Below are 19,847 nucleotides of genomic sequence, written 5' to 3'. Positions count from 1 at the left end.
TACTCTGCAAAAAATGTGTAATAAAATGATAATTGAATCCGGTTTTTTTTTGGTAATGTTTGGATAATGAAGGACTAAGAACTGCTGAGTGTTCCTGGTAGATGGAGGAGGTTGAGCGGGCTGATATCACTTCAGTATCTGGCCCTTGATTATTCTGGATATAACGAAAGACCAGCCAGTAGATGTTTTTAATGTTATGTTTTCAGTCATTTGAAAGACACACAAAAAGGCCAGATCTTAACTCTTCTCGCCAGGGAATTGGCGATATTTAACATAATGAAATAAAAACGAAAATGGCGAGGCTGCTATCTGAGACGAAAGAAATTGAATTTCATTTTGCAAACCTTCCATATATCTCGATGCCATGACTGTTCTAAAATCATTATATTTAACACTCCTATCCATGAAATAACTGTTCAAAAATTCTCTTCCATATGAAAAACATTTTAATAAAACGGGAAATAAAGATAAATTTAGCTTATCAGTGAAGCGACCAGTCTGATCTTTTCTCGAAATCAAACGTGTCATTTTTTACTTTATTGACCAAAATACGACACACATTTCATGGCAGAAAGTGCGGGCATAGAAAAGAACTTAACATGGCGCGTTTGCAAATTGTCGAAATAACGTTATTTTTTTAAGTCTGGTGCGTGCATTTTTATCGTTTTTGTAATAAAAAAGATGATAACATAAGAACAATTTCTTGGCGGTTTCTGGAGGACTGTATTTGAAATAACCAGTACTGTAATTAGTACGGTAGTTTGATAACCTATAAACCGCATGATAAATGTAAAAGCTCAACACAAGCTAAGATAAGAAGAAAAATACAGCTAGTTTCTGTTCCCTAGAGCAACACGTTTTATACAATTAAAAAACCTTTTAATTCTAAAAGGTTTGTTGAATATCCCTGCTCTATCACATTACATCAGAGTATATCTCTGTAACTAATTCTTCGCATAAAATAAGTAAAGATTGTTGTTGTTAAAAGAAATGTCATGATCACATTTGGTAAATCTTGGAAACTCGAGCACGAGGATCGACAAGAAAACAGCTGGCGAAAAATCTATTATTTAAAATACATCTTGAGAGGAAACTTCTTGTATCATAGCATGTTAAGTGCTTCTTTTCGTCATAAGAAGTAACTTTTAAGTGCTTCAAAATTAGGCTTTAAGCTGAATTTTCGTGCTAAGAATTATCTCTAAAACTGATTTTAATTTATAACTCTGGAAATGTTTGTTGGTCTCTAGTTTTTTTTCTGAGAATAACGTTCAGGGTTTAACTTCCATTTAATGTTTCTCGTTTTTTTTTTTGTTTTTTGTTTTGCTACAGAAATGTCAGAAAACATACATTGTCTCAAAGTCTTATTTACATCTGCAAATCTATTCAGTTATTGCGTGCACTTAAATGACAGATCACTCAATATTTGTTTGTTCATAATAACCAGATATCAGAAATTTGCGATAGTTGCCACTCGATATGTCAAACAGATCATCTTTAGCCCTTTTCCATTAGGGTAAAACCATATGGTTCCTTTTGTACGCTTGTGTTGTAAATTTTGTTTTTTGTTTTGTTTCGTTTTTTTGTTTGCCCCTGTTGGCCCATTCACGCTAATTATTTCACACCTCACAGTTGTAAGTTTTATCTCACCTAACAGGACATCGTGAACTGAAAGATCGATTTCGTTAGTAACAAGTTATACCTCCAAGCACCTGTCTGTCAGTTATATTTATTACCTGCCTCGTTTTTGATAACCACAGTTGTCGGCCGATTGCTTTTATTGACATAACTAATTATGAAAAGTGTCCAAGAATTGTTAAGCATTGATCACTGGTATGATGATAACTGGCAGCTTTAATACAAATAGTAAAATAAGCAGTGAAACAGTCACCATGTGTCTTTTCACCAAATTACTCCCTAACGTCACAATTCACTTTCTTTGGAGCTCATTTTTTATTAAAGATATTACCAACTACTTGATTCGTTTCCTTAGAAACAGCAGGCATGTCTTCTTGGTCCACTCCAGTTAGAAAGTTTTCTCGTCTTTTGTTTGAAATCATTAACTTTGAACGCGATTTTTAAGAGCTTTCGGGATCTTTTAAAATGTGTATAAAATGAGGAACGTTAAATACTTTTTCACTGCCTCACGAAAACGCAGAACAAAGATGCAGTAAATTATAAGTGTAGATATGAACAACTCCCTTCCGTAGTGAAAAACCTGTAGACATGTGCTGTATTGAGCCAAGCTGTCTTCTCTGAGATCACCCACGCTTCAGGTATCCATTTATCACTTGTCATATGTCAGTTTTATTTTTCTAATTAGATCTACAGGATCCCTTAAAGACAACGCCTATGCCACATCCCACATCACATTCAACAGAGAGCCCTGCAATAATGAAGGTGCACTTTCGGAAGAAGAGCTGCACCAGATTAGTAAGTTTTGCTTACCTTCTTTCACGGGTAAAACGTTTTGGTGATGTATAGTTCACGTAATTAACTGCTTTCGATAGTGCAATTCAAGCGCAAACTTGTAAAAGAACTTACACTAATCCAATTTCTTCGAAGACAAGTTTTAATTATATTTTATAACAGATTAAGGCCAAAAAAAATGGCATATAAAAATTCACATTGACTACATGTTTGTCGTCGCAGTTTTTATGCCTTTCAGGATGGTAGAGAAAATGCCACGAAGAACGTACAAAGCTCAGTGGGAAATTCTCTACAGACGTAGAAACGTGAGAGATTTTGGGTTGTATTTTTCTATGTTCAGTCCATGTATTGCAATTATTCAAGTTTTGGGGGGTTTTTGGCATGCTTTTAGAGCCTTTCAGAATTAAGTCGTATAGTTTAGAACACAACGGAAGGCTGCAATTTATCCCATACCTTTGCTGCTGCTGTCCTTGCAGTTGTCCTTCGAGAAATATAAAAAGGTAAAAGAATTATAACGATGCTAAATGGTATAGATCGGCGCAATATCACAGCCATGAATACCACAGCCTTGTCAGGATAGGCGAGAACTTTGCTTGTAAGTATTTGATTGTTGGTTCCCTGGTCAATTCTGACGTTAAGGAGACCACTTTCTCAACTCGCGAGTAAATTTTGAAACTTGAATTGATTGTTCTTTTAGCTGTATGTTCTTTTCTTTTTACTAACCGGCTGAGCAGACAAGGGTTTGCAGTTCAGCTGCTTTGGTTGTATGTGCAATCACTTCGCAGTATTACACTTGGTATCTATACTAGTTACTGAATAGTTCGCAGAAAATGTTGCCTACTATAATGATATATAGTTTTAGATTTTAGTGCTTCCTTTCTCCTTAAACTTAATGCTAATATCAATGTTAGATTCTTGCCCAAAGACTATCACAAGGAGCAATCAAATTTTTCAGTTCCGTTCCTTCTTCTTCTTCACTAATCGAAATCTTTTGGATCATTGAGTCATTTACTTTCGTGGATAGGATTTTTAGAAAGAAAATCGTTAGGAAACGTACAATGAAATTGTTACAAATTTTAAGTGACACAGACAAACTTTTAACGTGGAGCATGCTACAGAAATTCTCGCACTGACGAATGCTGACGGATTATTCGGTAACCAAATCAATAAGAGATTTCGATTCTATCCCAATGGAAAGAATTAACGTTTCTTCAGTTTACTCATACACAATTCCTTGATTGAAAACTTTTTTCGGAGTGCTATGAACTGATGAACGAATATTGTAGGAGGAAAAATGTTGCCATCCTTAAATTTCCATCAACAAATGAAACATGGCACAAATTATAACTTCTTTCCTCACTGCAGTTATAACCTTCAAGTCTAAAACAAGAAAAAATTCAAGAACAAAAGAAAGTAGTTTTCTTACCTATGTGCCCAGTGACATTGCTGTAATCGTGGAATCCCGTAATACTAGACACTTTTTGTACACCTTTAAGGTTATGCTAACAAAACGGCGGAAAGAGCTGATATCGCCGAAAGGTTATTTGATGAATTAAATTACCAACTACTAAAGAAACAATTTTCAAGGCAAAGTTAACAAAGGTAATAAAAAGACAACTGGACTACACCAATTTAAAGAGGCACTATATCAGTAGATATGCCGCAATTCCTGTTAAGAATGGAGCTGAAATTATAACAAAGTATTTGAGGTTACGCACAAAATGTGCCTAAGACATAAAGATGATGGAATAAGTGTAGTTTCTAAGGGACAGAAAATTGAAATTAACAAAGTCCTATTTACTCTTAGAGTTGTGATCTCTGTCTTGTAAATCGATGGCCTCAATCATTCCTACTGAAAAATTTCTCGCCACACAATGTTATTAATCTGGATTTGCTGTGCGAAATGGTTCTCTGGAGCATAGATTCCAGCGAAACGTTTCGTAAAACAAATCCAGAACAACTATGGCATATTTTCGACAAAGAGCTTGGTGAGAACAATGTAAGAAGGAGGCGCAACACTAATGTACCCAGCCAACGGGTTGCTTCAGTTAGAACGCGTTTGTTTTCGCTTAGGGCTTGATCTCTCTGATGTGGAAGCTGTACATGAGGCTATATCGTAATTACTTTGGCGAGAGGTAGATTTTAAGGGGCATCACATACATCTTACGACTCAGACGCTAAAGTTAATGAAAGGAATAAAAAAACATGTAGCAAATATATTCGAATAATCACATTTTCACCCCTCAGAACTTGCATTAAAATGTTTCCACACAGCTAAACTAAAGATAATTTTAAGTTTTAATCACTAAATTTATTTTTAATCAAGCTAATTGTAAACACATCTTGATTAAAATAACGCTGGCTAAAGGGTTTCCAGCACTTTAAACTAAGCCTCAGAAAGGTGTAATTTCTATTAAACAGAGAAAGTTTGCGACTTATGAAATAATCGGCGAAAGTTTTATTTATGATAAAAAAAAAAAAAAAAAAAATATTATCTTTCTTTAGCCTTTATTTAATTTAATCATTTTAGATCTCTGATTCACCCTTCATGTTCCTTAGGTTCAACAAACCTTTTTTTAGCTTGGGTGGTTTGTTACTCCATTTTTCATCAGACCAAGTGATGATACTTGAGAATTCTTCCTTCCAAATTTTCAAATATTCGCGTGTATATGAATGGATAGTTCTTAACTGGATCAAAGAAACATTATCTTCATAATATCACGTGGTATAAGAATATAACGGAGGCAGCGTGGCCGAGTGGTTTAGGGCGCTGGTGTTGTAATCCGGAGGTCCCGGGTTCAAGGTCTCCACCCGGCCACCATAGGGATTTGTTTCTCGGTAGTCCCGAGTTCAAATCCTCGGTCACGCTTTGTAAATAGCCAACTGGTCTGCCTCCTGCCAGTTGGGATTTTTAACTATATTACGTTCATTTGAAATATTTGTTTCCTTTGTTTCAGTGGCATGCCTGTAAGCTACCTAAGCTTAGTGCTTGTATAGCTAAGTGCATGGCCACTATAAATAAGGTTTACATAGTTTTTACATTTACATAACGAGAAAACAAAAAGCTCAAGCTAAAAAGGTCTTGTTGAGCTACCCACAGGGTCAGTGATTAATTTCCAGGAAAACTACACGAAAAAACAAAAAGGAAAAAAGTCTCACAGAAGCGTTGTATGTTTGTTATGTTTAGTTGATATATACTTGTTTCTTTCAGTTAAAGTGGCATGCTTGAGAGCAAAACACATTTTCCATGGATATCCACTAAATTTCTCGAAAAGATAAACTGTCGTATTTCTGGCAATTTTTAAGTTATAACCGATAAAATGAAAAAAAATGGTCAAAATGTTTGTCACCTGACCCCAAGCTTGAAAGGGCCTATAGTCGATGATATTATCAGCATCTGTGTATACTTTCATTTCAGGTCTGACTGTTAACGAACCAGATTAAATTCAGTGACATACTGGTGATGGAAGAGACCATCAACGTGTGTCACCCTCGCCAGTCCAACTCAGGAGAGTTTTACCGTTGGAGAGGGTGCTTTCAAATTTGAACCGAAATGCAAACGGGATTGGAAGTGTTGTTAAGGTCTATTTTGCGCGTCGTTAGTTTAAATCCACAAACTAATACGCCTTTAACAAAATCGACGTATTGTGAGGTATATGATAAGTCTAATTATTCTCGTATTTTGATTGGTTCTTACTTATGATCTATTGGAAGACAGACGCGTAGATGACGTCATTAATATTCTTTTTTGTTTCTTTATTATATAATACAAGTAGATTCCATATTGCTGTGTGTCTGTTCAGTAATAGATCACAGAAGAGGTCAAAATGTGGTAAGAACATCAGTTACACATTCGGCTATTACCTCGTGTGCCACTTTTTTTCTTACCACATGTTGATGTCATTTGTGATCTGTTACTGAACAGATGCACAGCAACATGGAATCTGTTTGTTAATTTGAAATTTGCTACCCCACAAAACCGCATTTTTCGCTCTTTTGAGCTCTTTGTTAAGCTGTTCGACATTGTTAAAGTATACTTTATCACAAGGAGGGTATCGTTAGGAATTATGTAAGTAAATTTACGCAACAATTAACCGACTTGTCTACATAAAACACCACTGAAATATAGTTTGCTTCCATGGACTCATCTTCAATATTTTTAAGTCAAAACCCTACAGACCAGGCTAAGTTATCAATTTCTCAAAATCAGATGATTTTTCCACACGCCTTATCTCTGAAACGCCGTCGGTAATCTTCACTTTTTTTCTTGCGTTTTCGACACAAGTAATTCATTACCTGACTAGAGTGGAAGTCTGAAAAAAGCCACGGGTATCTGTAAGGAATTTTTTTACGTAAATGTCCTTTAGCTCTGTTATTGGGAAAGTCTTGGCACGTGCTGAGGTATCGACGTGAATGTTTTAGTCTCCTTCGCAGCTGTTATTAGGATCTTTACACAGCGTCTCTCCGTGGGAAGAAAGCGTTGCGTGACTATTCTAATAAAGGGTGCGAAGGAGACTATATATGAATATTTAGGAGAAATAAAAAAAGTTGTGAAAATGTTCGTCTGTGTCTTGTGTGCATGTGTTCACAGCTGTTCACGTTGTCGAAAAATTCTGTTTTCTTCAAATCTACAGAAACAGGGGAAATGTTTCAATTATAAGACAGCAAAACGCCACCCCTCACCTCGTCAAGTCTCCCGGTTTGCGCTGGGGTCCAGTTCTTTCGCGATTCTGTCTGCGCATTCAACCATCGAATAAAAATATGAGGAAACAGAGGGTTGAACAGTCTAATTCACTGGTTGATCCTTCCTCAAAACTATGTGACTACAGTAGCTACAGATCTAGTTAATCAAGTCATGTGTTCCCAGAGCCACTAATTTTCTCGTGCCAAGGCCCCACGTCGCAGGTTAAGAGCGAAAGGCGGCCTATGAACGAGGACGATTGGAAAGTAAAGAAAAATCTAGCCAATCAAATCATGCATCTCCAGAGCCACCTATTAACTTGTTCCAAGGCTCCGCCGAAAAATAGTGAAATACTTGCTCGAGGGGACTACAAAGGGAAATCTAATCTATTTGCTGGATTGACGTCAATCCGGCTGATATTTACAGTTGAAACCCTATAACTCAAACCTTTAGGGGTATACGAAAAAATAGTTAGATATCCCTAACTCTCAAACGCCCTAAACAACACTGAGCGATCCCTAGATCCCTTATTAGGCGGGAAGGAGAGGCGCTGAGACTAAAACACAAGAAATAGCAACCCCCCCAAGCACCTTCCCCTTACTCGGAGCCCTGAATTCTCCACGGTGGACCAGTCCACTAGTGCTTCAACGCTTTGCATCCCAGCTTCAGGCGTATACACCTCTCCGTTTTTAGATACAGATGAACTAAAAATCGTTTTAAGGGGCCCGAAAAGTCTCCTGGGCTTTCAAGAAACGGCTCCCAGGAAAGGCGTAGCAAAATCTCAAACCTTATGATTACAGAGCTGTTTCATTCACATATTCTAAATACCAAGAGAGGATTTCTTCATACAACAAGTTTCAGGCATATACACCTCTCTGTTTTTAGATAATGGCGTTTCCGGGGCTTTCGAGAAACGAACTCCTGCTGGTTCCATTGCTACAGCTGAGGCGGAGCTCTGGGTACGAAAGTGGTATTACACGCGGTTTTGCCTGGAAACTAAATGTGTGCAATATGGCGGCCGTGTCGATGTTGTTTGGTGGCCGAGTGCGATCATGTGTTTTACGGACTTATTTCTTGAAACCCTGTGTTACATTTGAAACAAGATTGCTCTACAAGTTAAGTTTATGTAAATGGAGACCTCATGGTGGAAGAAGATGGAATCCGCTTCGACATTTATCAACGAGTGTCTCTGCTAGAAAGCAAGCCGATCACGAGGACAAAGATCGAAGAATCATGGTTGTGTTAAGAAGGAAGAAAGGAGAGCTAGTACCACAACTACGCGAGGTAGATCTGCTTGAATACTTCTCAGCATATGGAGAGATTGAAGATGTGAGTTGGGTACAACCCAAGAAGAAAGATCTTGATGGTGGTAAAGGATATGGGTTTGTTTCATTTACTAGTACAGCTTCCCTCAAGCAAGCCGTAGCCTCCAAACAACATACGTTGAATGGCAGGCAAGTTTTGGTGTTTCCAGCATCTGCACAGACGGCATCCACCCAGTCAGATTCCTCTGGGGCAGCATCGGTGGAAACATCATCTGAAAGAATGCCATTGGCACAGTCTGCGTCTGCTCGGTCAGTATCAGCACAGGCGTTAGCTGCATGGATGTCTGCAGAGACAACACCTGCAAAGGAGGCAGCTATACAAACAGCATCTCCACAAGCAGAGTCTATGCAAGCCGCATCTACACAGGTGGCATCCACACCGATGGCATCCACACAGATGGCAACTGTACAGGCAGCATCTCCACAACCAACATCTGCGCAGGCAGCATCCACACAAGTTAAATCTGCGTTGTCAGCATCTGTGCAAACACAATTTGCCCAAGCATCATCTTCATGGACCAAAAGCCCCGCAGATGAGAAAAGAAAGATTTTAGTCTCACGACGTAGAGGATCTGGAGGAGAAATGTCCTTAAAAAGTGTGCGTGATTATTTCTCAGCATTTGGAAAGATAGAAAGTATTCATGAAACCAAGGATCTTATTGACATAACTTTTGAAAGTGCAGATAGTGTTGAGCGTGTCATGTGTGTGCCGCACCATAGAATCAATGATGTCATGGTTCTGGTAATCTTAGCATATTCTGATAAAAACCAAAAACTGCTGCGGCTTGAGAGAGCAATGGATGAAGTGAAAGCCAAGCAAGATCCAAGGAATATGAAAATTGCCGAAAAAGAAGGAAGGAAAGTTGTATTCATGACTCCCTCAAGGTTTAAACATTCTATCAACAAAGAAAGCTTGGAAGAGTATTTTTCTTGCTATGGAGAAATCGAAGAGATATTCATCATGGATTCTAAAGGTTACGGTTATATTACATTTAAGGAGGTCCTTGTTGCAGAGCAGGTCTTGAAAGATGGAGACCACAAGGTTGGCGATACAGACATTTATGTGAAAATGTCGTTGGCAAGCCGCAAGAATCATCGGAGTAGTCAAGAAGAGGAAAATAAAATCTGGGTGTCCAATATCACTGGAGAAACATCAGAGAAAGAAATTCAGGATTATTTTTCGAAATTCGGGAAAGTAGCAGAAGTCCTGTTTATCAACAAACATCGATCTGGTGACACAAGAGATTCCTGCCTAGTTGCCTTTGAATCTATTGATGGTGGAATTGGATCTTTAAATGATACATTTCATCAGATACCTTCCCAGGATCAGGCTGTTGTTGTGAAAGTTGTAGATGATAAATTTTCAGGCCGACCCCACTTGCCAAAACTACATGTGAGTGATGTTCCTGAGGATGTGACATTGGAAATGTTACAAAACTATTTTGAAGGGTTCGGATCTATTGAGTACCTAGGGTTCACAAATTATCATTCTGAAAAGGTAACATCAACATTGACAGGCGTTTCTGTGGCTTTTAGCAATGAAGAGGCACTAGAAAATGCCTTGAACAGGACAATTCATGAAGTAAATGGGTGCAAGCTGAGAGTACAGAAAGCAAACCGCTCATTTGCTGGTCAGCCGTCTGACTTTCTGAGTCTTAGAGTATTGATGACCAAATTACCAGAAAATCTTGATGAACTAGCTGTGAAAGATTATCTATTGGGACAGTCTTGCAGAGTCAAGTCGGTGAGATTTCTCTTGCCAACAGTTTGTATCGCTAACTTGTGGAACTTGCGTGATGTGAACAGATTAGTGGACATTGCTGGTTCAAAGGGGCATGTCATTGGTGGAAATCCAATTTCACTGCGTCGGTTTCACTGGGTCAAAGCACAAGAGGAAGGAGTGAATCTTGGTGAAAGTTAATCTTCACAAATCAGTGGTGAAGCTTGTACAAACTTGATTTGTTTTTCAGATGAGTTCAATAGTTTGAATAATTATTACTAACATGTATTTTGAGTGGAGGCATTCACCCTCAATCCTGGGAGGGTTGAGACCCAAAGATTTTTGATTTCATATATTCCATCTGTTTCAATTTGACAATGTTCAATTATGTTGTTTTAATCACAGCATAACATTGTCTCATTTGCTAAAAGAAAGGTATCGACATGAGTGCTTTTCAGAGGTTTGTACACATCACTCATGTTTAGATGCCCATATTTGTTACCTCTGTGTGAGAAATAATTTTGTTATATAAACACCAATGAAACACCAGGCGAGCTTTTGTTCAAAAACATGATATCTTCTCATGAGAAAATAACATATATCTTCACTTGAGAAAAGATTGTGTTGCTATGGTAACATACTTTTGCAGCAAAAGTTAAAAGGTTTGTTATTTCATTGGTGTTGATATAATAAATAGAATGTTACATGGTTGCTTGGAGATACAAAATTTATCGAAAATTCTTTCACGAGTGAGCGCAGCAAACAAGTGAAATATTTTTCAACACTTGAAGAGAAATTTTGTATCTCTGCACAGCCATGTAATTTTGTCTATATACTATTATAGTTCCACATGCAATCAAAGTTGAGACCTTAAGACATTATGTTTGTGCATAATTGATGCAAAGTGCTTGGCTTATTTATGAAAACAAGAACTTAAGAAGTGCAATGTAAGTGAGTCATATAATTATTCTAGACAATAATTAAGAAATAGAAAACATGTTCTGTGTTACTATCAAGTTACAGAAACACAAGTGAAAATGGTGTGGGAACACAAGCCAACAAGGGAGTGTTTGCACAGCTTTTTCAAGTTCTCCCAAACTTCCATGAGTGTTTCTAAAACTCATAAGAGACATTGAAAACATGTATTCTATTTCTTTTAGAAAACAACTTGTTTACTTTGACCATGAAAATGTAACTTTTCTTTGTTTGTGCCATCATTACGTTAACAGCTTGTGCTAGTTTGAGTTATAGAAACATGATTTTAAACCAATCAGCCGTGTATTTTCTCTTGGCTATTTTCTAATAATGGTTTATTCCACAACTTGTTTGTGGTGTTAATTTGTTATCTCAGTTAATTCTAGATTTCAGCTATATGTCATTCATTTTCTTCTAGTTAGTTACATTTTTTTTTTCTTTTTTCAATTTATCCCTGGTGAAGAATAGTTATTTTCCAAGGATAAATTGAAAAATAAGTTAACTAGCTAGGAAAAAAAAAATAAAATAAAAACCTGCGATCAAAAATTAACTACAACATCCACTTGGTGGCTTTTTAAGACCTAAATAGCATATGCTACTGGAAAGTAAGCTTAAATATTATGACAGTGAATGACTTACTTATCTACAAGACTGCAAGAAAGTATTGCGGTGAGAATTAGGGTTATCAATGAGAATTTAAACATCTTGCACTTTTATTTACTGAAATAAAAACTTCCATGTGACATTGCAAGTGGAGAATCATTTTTCAAATGTCTAACAATGTTTGGCAGAGTGTTGAATGATTGAGCATCCATTGAGTAAAACAAGTGTCTGATTTGTCAGGAACACAAAGTGTCAGCGCGACCAACAGTTGCAGATATTAGTAATAACATAAAGTGTGAAAATGTAGTTGAAAATGGTTCAGAAAGCTCTAATAGTTAAACAATGCCTTATGACCCAATTTCAGCAAGCTCAATAGTATTCCGTCCTTTCACATGGAGGTAACCAATTTAGTTTAATATCACTCCAGCTACAGTGTTGTCCTAGGATAATGCGGTAAAACTTCTTTGAACTTGCTGCAAGCAAGAGATCAGAGATCTTTAATTTATTGTAGCCGGGTCTTTATCCCTGTGTAACTGTGTTCTTAGGTGAAACCCTTTGTTCTCTATTGTCTCTCCCCATTCACGTCATGGGAGTCTGGTAAATATTCAATGTACTACCCATTGTCTAACTAGTGCATTGTACTTCCACCAAGTGAGTGATCTGGGCTTGTGTTCTTGCTGGGATAAGAGCATAGTGTTGCGCTCTTAGGCAAGACATTTGGAGGCTTGCCCGGGAGTAGAAATAATCCAAGATGCTTCATGCTCTGCCTTAATGGGCCACTAAACTAGCGTGTAATCTTAAATGTCTCTCCCACCCTCCCATATTTTACTCCATCTTAACCTGCGAGGGAGTAGTACCCATTCAGAGAACAGGGGTGTAGCTAGGGAGGTCCTGGGGTACCTGAGTCCCCCCCCCCCCCCAACCTTTTGTAAGCCTTCTTTAAGCAATCAATTAAGTTACAATAGGTGGCGAAAACAAAATGACAATCTGATGAATACCGTCAGGTTGACACAGTGTAATGCAAATGAAAAAAGTCAACGGAGAGATCGGCTGGTTATTTGTGCTTAAGGTGTTATGGTACCCTCAATATGGACCAAAAAGTTTGTTTAAATATGGTGAAGAAAGATCAATTGTGTGCTATTGCACTCAAGAAGAGAAATTAAATTTCTAGAGTTTTACTCAAAATGGTTGCTATGGAAACCAGCCACAGCCTTTTGAAGTAGTATTTTATAGTATTGACGCCAACACTTCCTGCTCTTTTACAAAACAAGAATTGACTGTCAAATAAGCATATCATGTAAGTTTCTGTTTTGTTCTGTGATATGAACCTAAGTTTTGACAGTTAACTCTTATTTTCAGTGCTTTTTACAGCTTTATTTGGAAATAACCTTATTTTTTACCACCCCCAGTGGACAAAATCATCTCATGTCACGTGACAGACCTTAAAATGTTACGATTTTTTTGGTTTATATCATCATGACACTATTGGTCTTTGATGAGTCCAAGTTTCAGAAATTCTACTTAAAAAACCTTGCAAAGTAGAAATGTTGGCGCGAAGTCAGTCGGTGCAAAAGTAAACTTTTGAGAAAAATGCACTTTAAGTTTTTTACATGAAGTATTAAGCATTTAACGAGCCACAAATAGTGGGGACGGGGGGGGGGGTGCAGATTGGATCTCGGGGGAGGGGGTGCAATGGTTGTTCTATTTTGTAAAAAGTTACCGCAGTTGTGGGAAATATTCCTTGTCATAAGGGAAATGAATGAGCCTGTGATGGCAATTTGAGGCACGGCTTTTCACAAATAATTATACCAATCGAGTTGTGCATGTCTTAAAAGTTTTTTCTAAATAGTTTCGTTCATATAAGTTAAAAATAATCTATATTTTTGGTCACGTTCTTATAGTAAACAGTCGTTGCTATGGCCGTTACCACGTGAAAAAACTTATACCACTGTGTACTTTCCTTAAATTTCACACTCATCTGGAAGGAAATTCGGCAAGATCGTTTCAAAATGTTTTTGACAAGTCCTCAAGGGTCTTAAGTCTGGTATTTCCAAGAAATTGAATTTTTCATGAACATCGCCATATTTTAGGGTACCATACCACCTTAACTAGCTTGTGTCTGGCCCAGTCATCGAGGAATCTGGGTACGAGCTTGTTGCTGACCAAAACGACAGAGGGCGCTGGGTTCAACATCGTCCTTCCCATGATGCTAGCAGGGAATTCAACATGGCGGCTTCAATGTCTTTTGCGAAGAGATTGCAATGTTCATTTTTCAAGATTTCTTTGGGGAACCCTGGGCTACCGTTTACTCACACTTTAAGTCTAGTTGGAAATAGTCAGTTGCTTTTTTCCAGATGTTTGTGTTACGCTTCTAGAAATCTTTACCCCGAAGATCAAGGCCGGAAAATAATGGTGGCTGGATTGAGAGAAGGCAAACATGAGACAGACAGAGAGATATTAGAACGTTATTTTAAATCTTTCGGACACATTGAGCGAGTTAAACTTGTTCGAGATCAACTCACTGGCAGATCGAGAGGTTATGGATTCGTTACGTTTAAGAGCTCAAATGTTGTCGACAAAATTTTGTCTGCCGCAAATCACGTGATCGACGGGAAGGGTGTTAGAGTGTCTTTAGCCGTTAAAACTGTCTCAAGATCTGGTGACATTTCGGGTGTAAAGCATGTTTACTCGGGGGAAAAAGAGGAAAGAAAGATTTTTGTGTCTGGGCTGAAAACAGGAGTCCACTGTACAACTGACAATGACTTGAAGGAATATTTTTCTGCTTTTGGAGAAGTGGAAGAGGTGAAGATAGTTGCTTCCAAGAGCTATGGTTTTGTTACATTTAAGACTCCAGGAAGTGTTACGGAGGTGTTGTCAAAGGGTTTGCATTCGATCGCTGGTTGGAAAATCAACGTAGAACTGCCCTTTCGTGGAGATGAGAAAACTGAAATTACAAGAAAGGCAAAAAGGGCTGTTAATGTTTACAATGTATCATCTGCAACTTCTGATGAGGAATTAGTAAGCCACTTTTTAGCTTTTGGAGAGGTTGAAAAAGTTCTAGGCAGAGATTCAGACAAACATAGCAGTCAATGCATGGTGGTGTTTAAGACAGAAAGTGCTGCCAAAATGGCCATGGAGCAACAAGTGCATGAAATTGCCACTGGAGGAACAATCTATGTGAAGCCAATTTTGTGGAAAAGTGCTTCTAAAACTATTCTGTTGCGTGGTACATCTTCAGACATTACATTGGAAGCATTACAACTTTATTTTGAACAGTTTGGACAGATTACGCGTATGGATTTAACAAGTGATCATCACCGACCCACTCATGTTAATATACATGGAGTGATGTTCAGGACCCAACCAGACTTGGCGACGATAGAATTTCAGGATGAACGCACCATAGAGAAGGTGTTGCAGCACATCCATGTTATTTGCGGCAAGGAGGTAGAAATAAGGAAGGTTGATGGAAGAGCCATGAACAGTGGTGCATACAGTAAAGAAAGCGATCGAAGTATGATGGTGTTAATTGATCATTTACCTCGTAATGTGAGTAAGAAAACTGTTGTGGATTATTTTACTTCCCTGTCCTTACCAGTCCAGTCCATAGAATTCAAAATGGAACAAGCCCAGACCATGTCATGTGTTGTCGGCTTGTGGAACTTAGATGATGTTGATCAAGTTATCGATCAAGTGGCACCAAACGGCGGCATTATAACTATTGATGGCGCTACAGTACTCGTTCGTCGTCTTCATTGGGAAAGTACACAGGAAGAGGTAGAACATGATTTAGATGTAAACACAGAAAATAGTTCTCAATGTAAAGAATGAGTCTTGTAGTTTCCGAGTACAATTAATAAGTTAGTCCATATTTTTATCTATGTGTGAGAAGTACCAATGTAATAATTTTTTTACTGGTCTTTACACAAATGATTTTTGTTGAGACCTTCAGGTATTAGACTTGCATTGCCATAATGCATGAAAATTACCTGCCTTTATTATATTATGTTACAATGAAGATGAAAATAAATAAGGCACTTTGGAGAGAAGTGACTCATATAATTATTGTACAGTTCCAGAAAATATCCATACTTCCCCACAGAAGGGATTGGAATTTCCTGGGGGTTGAGGGTTCTCTAAGACCAAAACATTTCAAGAAATGTATCAAGCTTCATTAGAATTTCCAGAGGGGTGGGGGGGTCTTGGAAAAAATCCCTGCTGTGGTGGAGGTATGGATATTTTATAGAATTATACAATTTCTAGACTCGTAAGCATGGGATTTTTGTGTATCAGTCAGAATAGTTAATGCGTAACTGTCCCCTTGTCCCTCTGTTGTTTACTTGGGCTGAAGACACTTCGTTCTTACTGTGCCTCTTGCCATCCAGTTCATGAATGCAAGATGTCGTGGCCCATTGTTTAGTACATTGGACTTGGGCCAAGTGATCTGGGCTTGAATTTTGGCTGGTAAGAGCTGAGTTGTATTGTGCTCTTGGGCAAAGTTTACCCATTGGGCGAACTAGCATTTTAACTGGGGGTGGGCTAGAAATACCCCAACTTGCTTCATGCTACAGAATCTGTAGATTAGGACTGGGGTGGGGTGCCACTAATCTTTTCTGCCCTCCTTGCCATCATTTGCATCCATTCACCTGTTAGTTTATTTTATGATGGTATAGGACTCTTCTGGAAGGGGGTGGGGGGGGAGTAGTCGTATCCCTTGTTTCTGGCAGTGTTCTTGTTAAGGGTTTTCTAGCTTTCTTCTTGGAGGATAAAGCTTGGTTGTGTATTGTACTGAAGTTCTGCAGACCCATCTATTTTACCAGAATGATTTGATTGAATGCTGGGTACTACATGTAATTTGGGAATCACGAATAGTAAAATCCGAGATTGCTGGACATTGGGACTTTTGTTTCAAAATCCAGGACTGTGACTTCATACAATGTTAGACTCTGAGATGGAATGAAACACACAAAAATGAGACCTTGTGACTCAAGACAAATGATAAAAAAAAGTCAGTATTGTCCTGAATTTACTTTTGATAGCTTAATTCTAGGAAGGGTGCTTATTAGAGAGAGAAAGAGATGGGGGGGGGGGGGGAGGGGGCGATCATCTGAAATGGGGCACTTATTTCTTTTGAAACATACAAAATGAGAATTATAAATTATTTATCATACAGTAGATAAAATAATTACTAATAAAAGATAGTGTAGCAACAGTATCACAACCTAACACCATGTGTTTTATCATTGGAAAGAGGCTGCTAAATTATTGGAAAGAGAATGGCAAATACATTTGAATCACCACTGGAAATTCGTCTTCTAATGAGTCTGGGTCAGCTAAATCCTGCCCAGTCAGAAATCCATAAATCAGTAACAACCCCTCATCCCAGGGGGGGGACTCCCATTTGAAAAGGTCAGGACTGCTTGTTGTCTCACTCAGGGGTGTAAAATTGAGGAGTTTGGTCCCGCCACTGTCTAAGTATCTTTTTATAAAGGTGCACTTAAAGAAATAATGATAATAAGGAAGCCTCTTATTCCTGTTTTTAGGTTCCTAGTGCAGGCTAATTTCCTGAACAGTGGCTGTCATTGAGCCTATTCTGTTTTAAGTAGTTTCTTTTAGGACTCAAATAAAACTCAAGCTGACCACACCCAAATTGGTCTCCTGGGCCGGGTTGTTTAAAGCCCAATTAAGCTAACCCAGGATTAGCAAGAATTTTGATTTCAGTTTTGTGACTTTTAGGTGCTGTTTTCTATTTATGTTGTTTGTCATTCAGGTTTGAGTTTGAAAAATTTCAAACTACACAAAACATGAGCAATGAAAAACATTTTTATATAAGATCAAAGGCTCCCTGATCATGGATGAACAGTGGACTTCTGCCTCTGTGGCAAAACGAGTCTTTGTGCAAAACTGTTTGTATGAAAATGCACGTCACCTTTGCATTCATTCTCTTGAAAATCAAGTCATTTTCATGTGAAATGTTTTGTACAACCATCCAGGCTAAAAAGAGGCAAACAGCAACTCCGAAGTGGAAGTAAAGTCTGCATATGAGCCAAGTGGCCGATCAGATCGGCATTTATCCCGGTTTCTGTAGCAATATCAAATTTGCCAGTACTTATTTATACACCTGAGTGGAAAGAGGCACTGTGAGAGTTAAGTGTCTTGCTCAAGAACACAATAAAATGTTCCCAGCAAAGGCTTGAGGCCAGACTGCTCGAAATAGAAAAGAAATACAAAAAATCAAATAACAGGTTGTTTACACAGACAGCTTATAAATTTTAAAATGAATAATAATTAATTTTGATTGGAATTGGAACATTGTTATCATATTAACTTGTACATGACATAGTGTCAAAGAATAACAACAGTCTGTTTCAAAATGAAATCATTAAATGAGTTCACCATATTTACCAGTCACTCCAAAATTGACAAGATAATTATGTATATGAGTCAGCAGTGCATTTTGGGTCAAGGTAAATTGGTTATGGCCCTTGTTCAGTTAACATTATGAAACAGCTGTATAACAATGATTACTATTATGCAAAAATTACAATACATGATTTTGAAATTTATTTTAGACAATCAACTTGAGAATGCCAGGACTGCTAAGAGAACTTTGCCCAATTTCACTTAAGTGAGACGTGTATATTGGCAAAATCTTGCTTACTTTAAGCTAAGTCAAACATAAACAATTTGATTGTAGCTCGTGGGTAAACAGGAAATCTATAGAAAAAATAAGTATTTCCTTCAATATTATAGGAATGATTTCAGACAGTTTTGTTTCAATCATGAACCTGAAGTGAAGGGAATGTTTCTATTTACAATTTATAAGGGTTTTTTTTTCTATAGAACTATGTCCATGGAGAGGAAGAAGGGAAGTAACAAAGTTTTTTACAAGGAGGCTCTGGCCCAAGGTCAAAAACCTATCCATTTTACACTGTTTTAAACAGGAAAGGCTTTCTTTCCATATACATGTAGCTTCTAGCCTGAAACCCCTTTCACGAACCTAATGTGGCCCACTAGATCTCATTTGTGGGATAAATAATCAATTGCTTAAAATCCCTGTCTTGTTAAGTCTTATAATACCTCCAGCTTGAAAAAAAGTGCACCTTTAGTCAACTATAAGAAGAGGTCCCCCAGCTTGGTGCAATACAATAACGGTACTACATAAATTATTGTACTGCATGCAAGTAAAATAACAATTTTCTCTCCTGGAAACAAAAATCATGGTATTTTAATCCTACAGTGTATATATCTTGGTAATTGTTTGTGCTAGTCTCACTAGCAATGCAGTAATATTCAAAAGGATTGCAGATATGTCTGCTAATAGATTTTTGCAATGATTACAGAACATACTTATGTTGACAAGTATCAAGCATTCTTTTCTCCATAATTCAAGTTTTGATGTCAATTTGTTTAAATCTCTTATTCCTAGGAGCAAAAAAAAAAAAAAAAAAAAATCTCTACATCACCAGCCACCATGCATCTGGCTCTTTGACACAATTGGACAGCATGTCTTTCTTGCAAAACAATAGATCTACACAGTCTTTTGGACTTAATTTGTTCATCCATCACTAAAATATTGCAGTGTATATTCACTCAATCATACATGTAGGTTGCCTTGAATATCATCCATGAAGAAATTTTCACTCTGGTCGAACTGCATGGAATACAAAAGAAATGTAGTGTGAATGACAACAAAACTAAAAGATACGGCAATTCAAATTCTTTTTCCCTTAAGTATTTAAAACAGGATGTAACACATCAATAATTCCGATACTCGATCAAAATCGATCAAAATCGATAAACATCGATGATAATAATTGATTAATATCGGAAATCAATCAAAATTGATGGCCAGGTTCTTTGTGATTATTGATTTTGATCGATTTCGTTAATTAAAGTTTGATTAGTATCGCTTTTGATCGATTATATCAGGGACTGAGGAAAAGCAACTTTCAATCAATCCTGACGTGTAATGCTGAAAGAATTGCAGTCGCTTCGCCTCCCAGTTGTTTTGCTAACGGTCAGTCAGATCAGTTCACTAACGTTGATTTCAGAACAAAGAATATAACACCATCAATCCGCGAAGAATATACATGTACGTTTGCGAACTAACCTA

General features: G+C 37.6%; 2 protein-coding genes and 1 long non-coding RNA gene across 4 annotated transcripts; all 3 read left to right on the top strand.

Moving 5' to 3' along the window:
• Positions 1-1,356: 1,356 nt before the first annotated feature.
• Positions 1,357-6,061, top strand: LOC145502872 (uncharacterized). Its single transcript, XR_014051397.1, has 3 exons — positions 1,357-2,430; positions 2,904-3,022; positions 5,846-6,061. It is a non-coding gene; the product is annotated as an uncharacterized LOC145502872 (long non-coding RNA).
• A 1,390-nt stretch (positions 6,062-7,451) lies between these two features.
• Positions 7,452-11,868, top strand: LOC145502935 (uncharacterized). The gene has a single exon (XM_081482345.1). It carries the CDS (start codon positions 7,997-7,999, stop codon positions 10,352-10,354), a length of 2,358 nt encoding a protein of 785 aa, XP_081338471.1. The 5' UTR covers positions 7,452-7,996; the 3' UTR covers positions 10,355-11,868.
• Positions 11,869-13,388: 1,520 nt separating this feature from the next.
• On the top strand, positions 13,389-19,111 carry LOC145502937 (uncharacterized). 2 transcript variants are annotated; one of them, XM_081482347.1, is made up of 2 exons: positions 13,389-15,508; positions 18,575-19,111. In XM_081482347.1, the coding sequence occupies exons 1-2, from the start codon at positions 13,958-13,960 to the stop codon at positions 18,605-18,607; spliced, it is 1,584 nt and encodes a 527-aa protein (XP_081338473.1). In that variant the 5' UTR covers positions 13,389-13,957; the 3' UTR covers positions 18,608-19,111. The 2 variants fall into 2 exon arrangements, with proteins under 2 accessions (XP_081338473.1, XP_081338472.1); XM_081482346.1 differs by lacking the exon at positions 18,575-19,111 and having other exon boundaries at positions 13,389-16,823.
• Positions 19,112-19,847: the final 736 nt, after the last annotated feature.

This window comes from Orbicella franksi, chromosome 11, assembly GCF_964199315.1.
Source record: "Orbicella franksi chromosome 11, jaOrbFran1.1, whole genome shotgun sequence".
NCBI lineage: Eukaryota > Metazoa > Cnidaria > Anthozoa > Scleractinia > Merulinidae > Orbicella > Orbicella franksi.
Note: the sequence above shows the minus strand (reverse complement) of the source record. Positions and strands in the feature narration are given on the sequence as shown.

Bases quoted from the DNA above. Each gene is read 5' to 3' on its own strand.
- LOC145502935 (XM_081482345.1), top strand. From the start codon at position 7,997: ATGGCGTTTCCGGGGCTTTCGAGAAACGAACTCCTGCTGGTTCCATTG.
- LOC145502937 (XM_081482346.1), top strand. From the start codon at position 13,958: ATGGCGGCTTCAATGTCTTTTGCGAAGAGATTGCAATGTTCATTTTTC.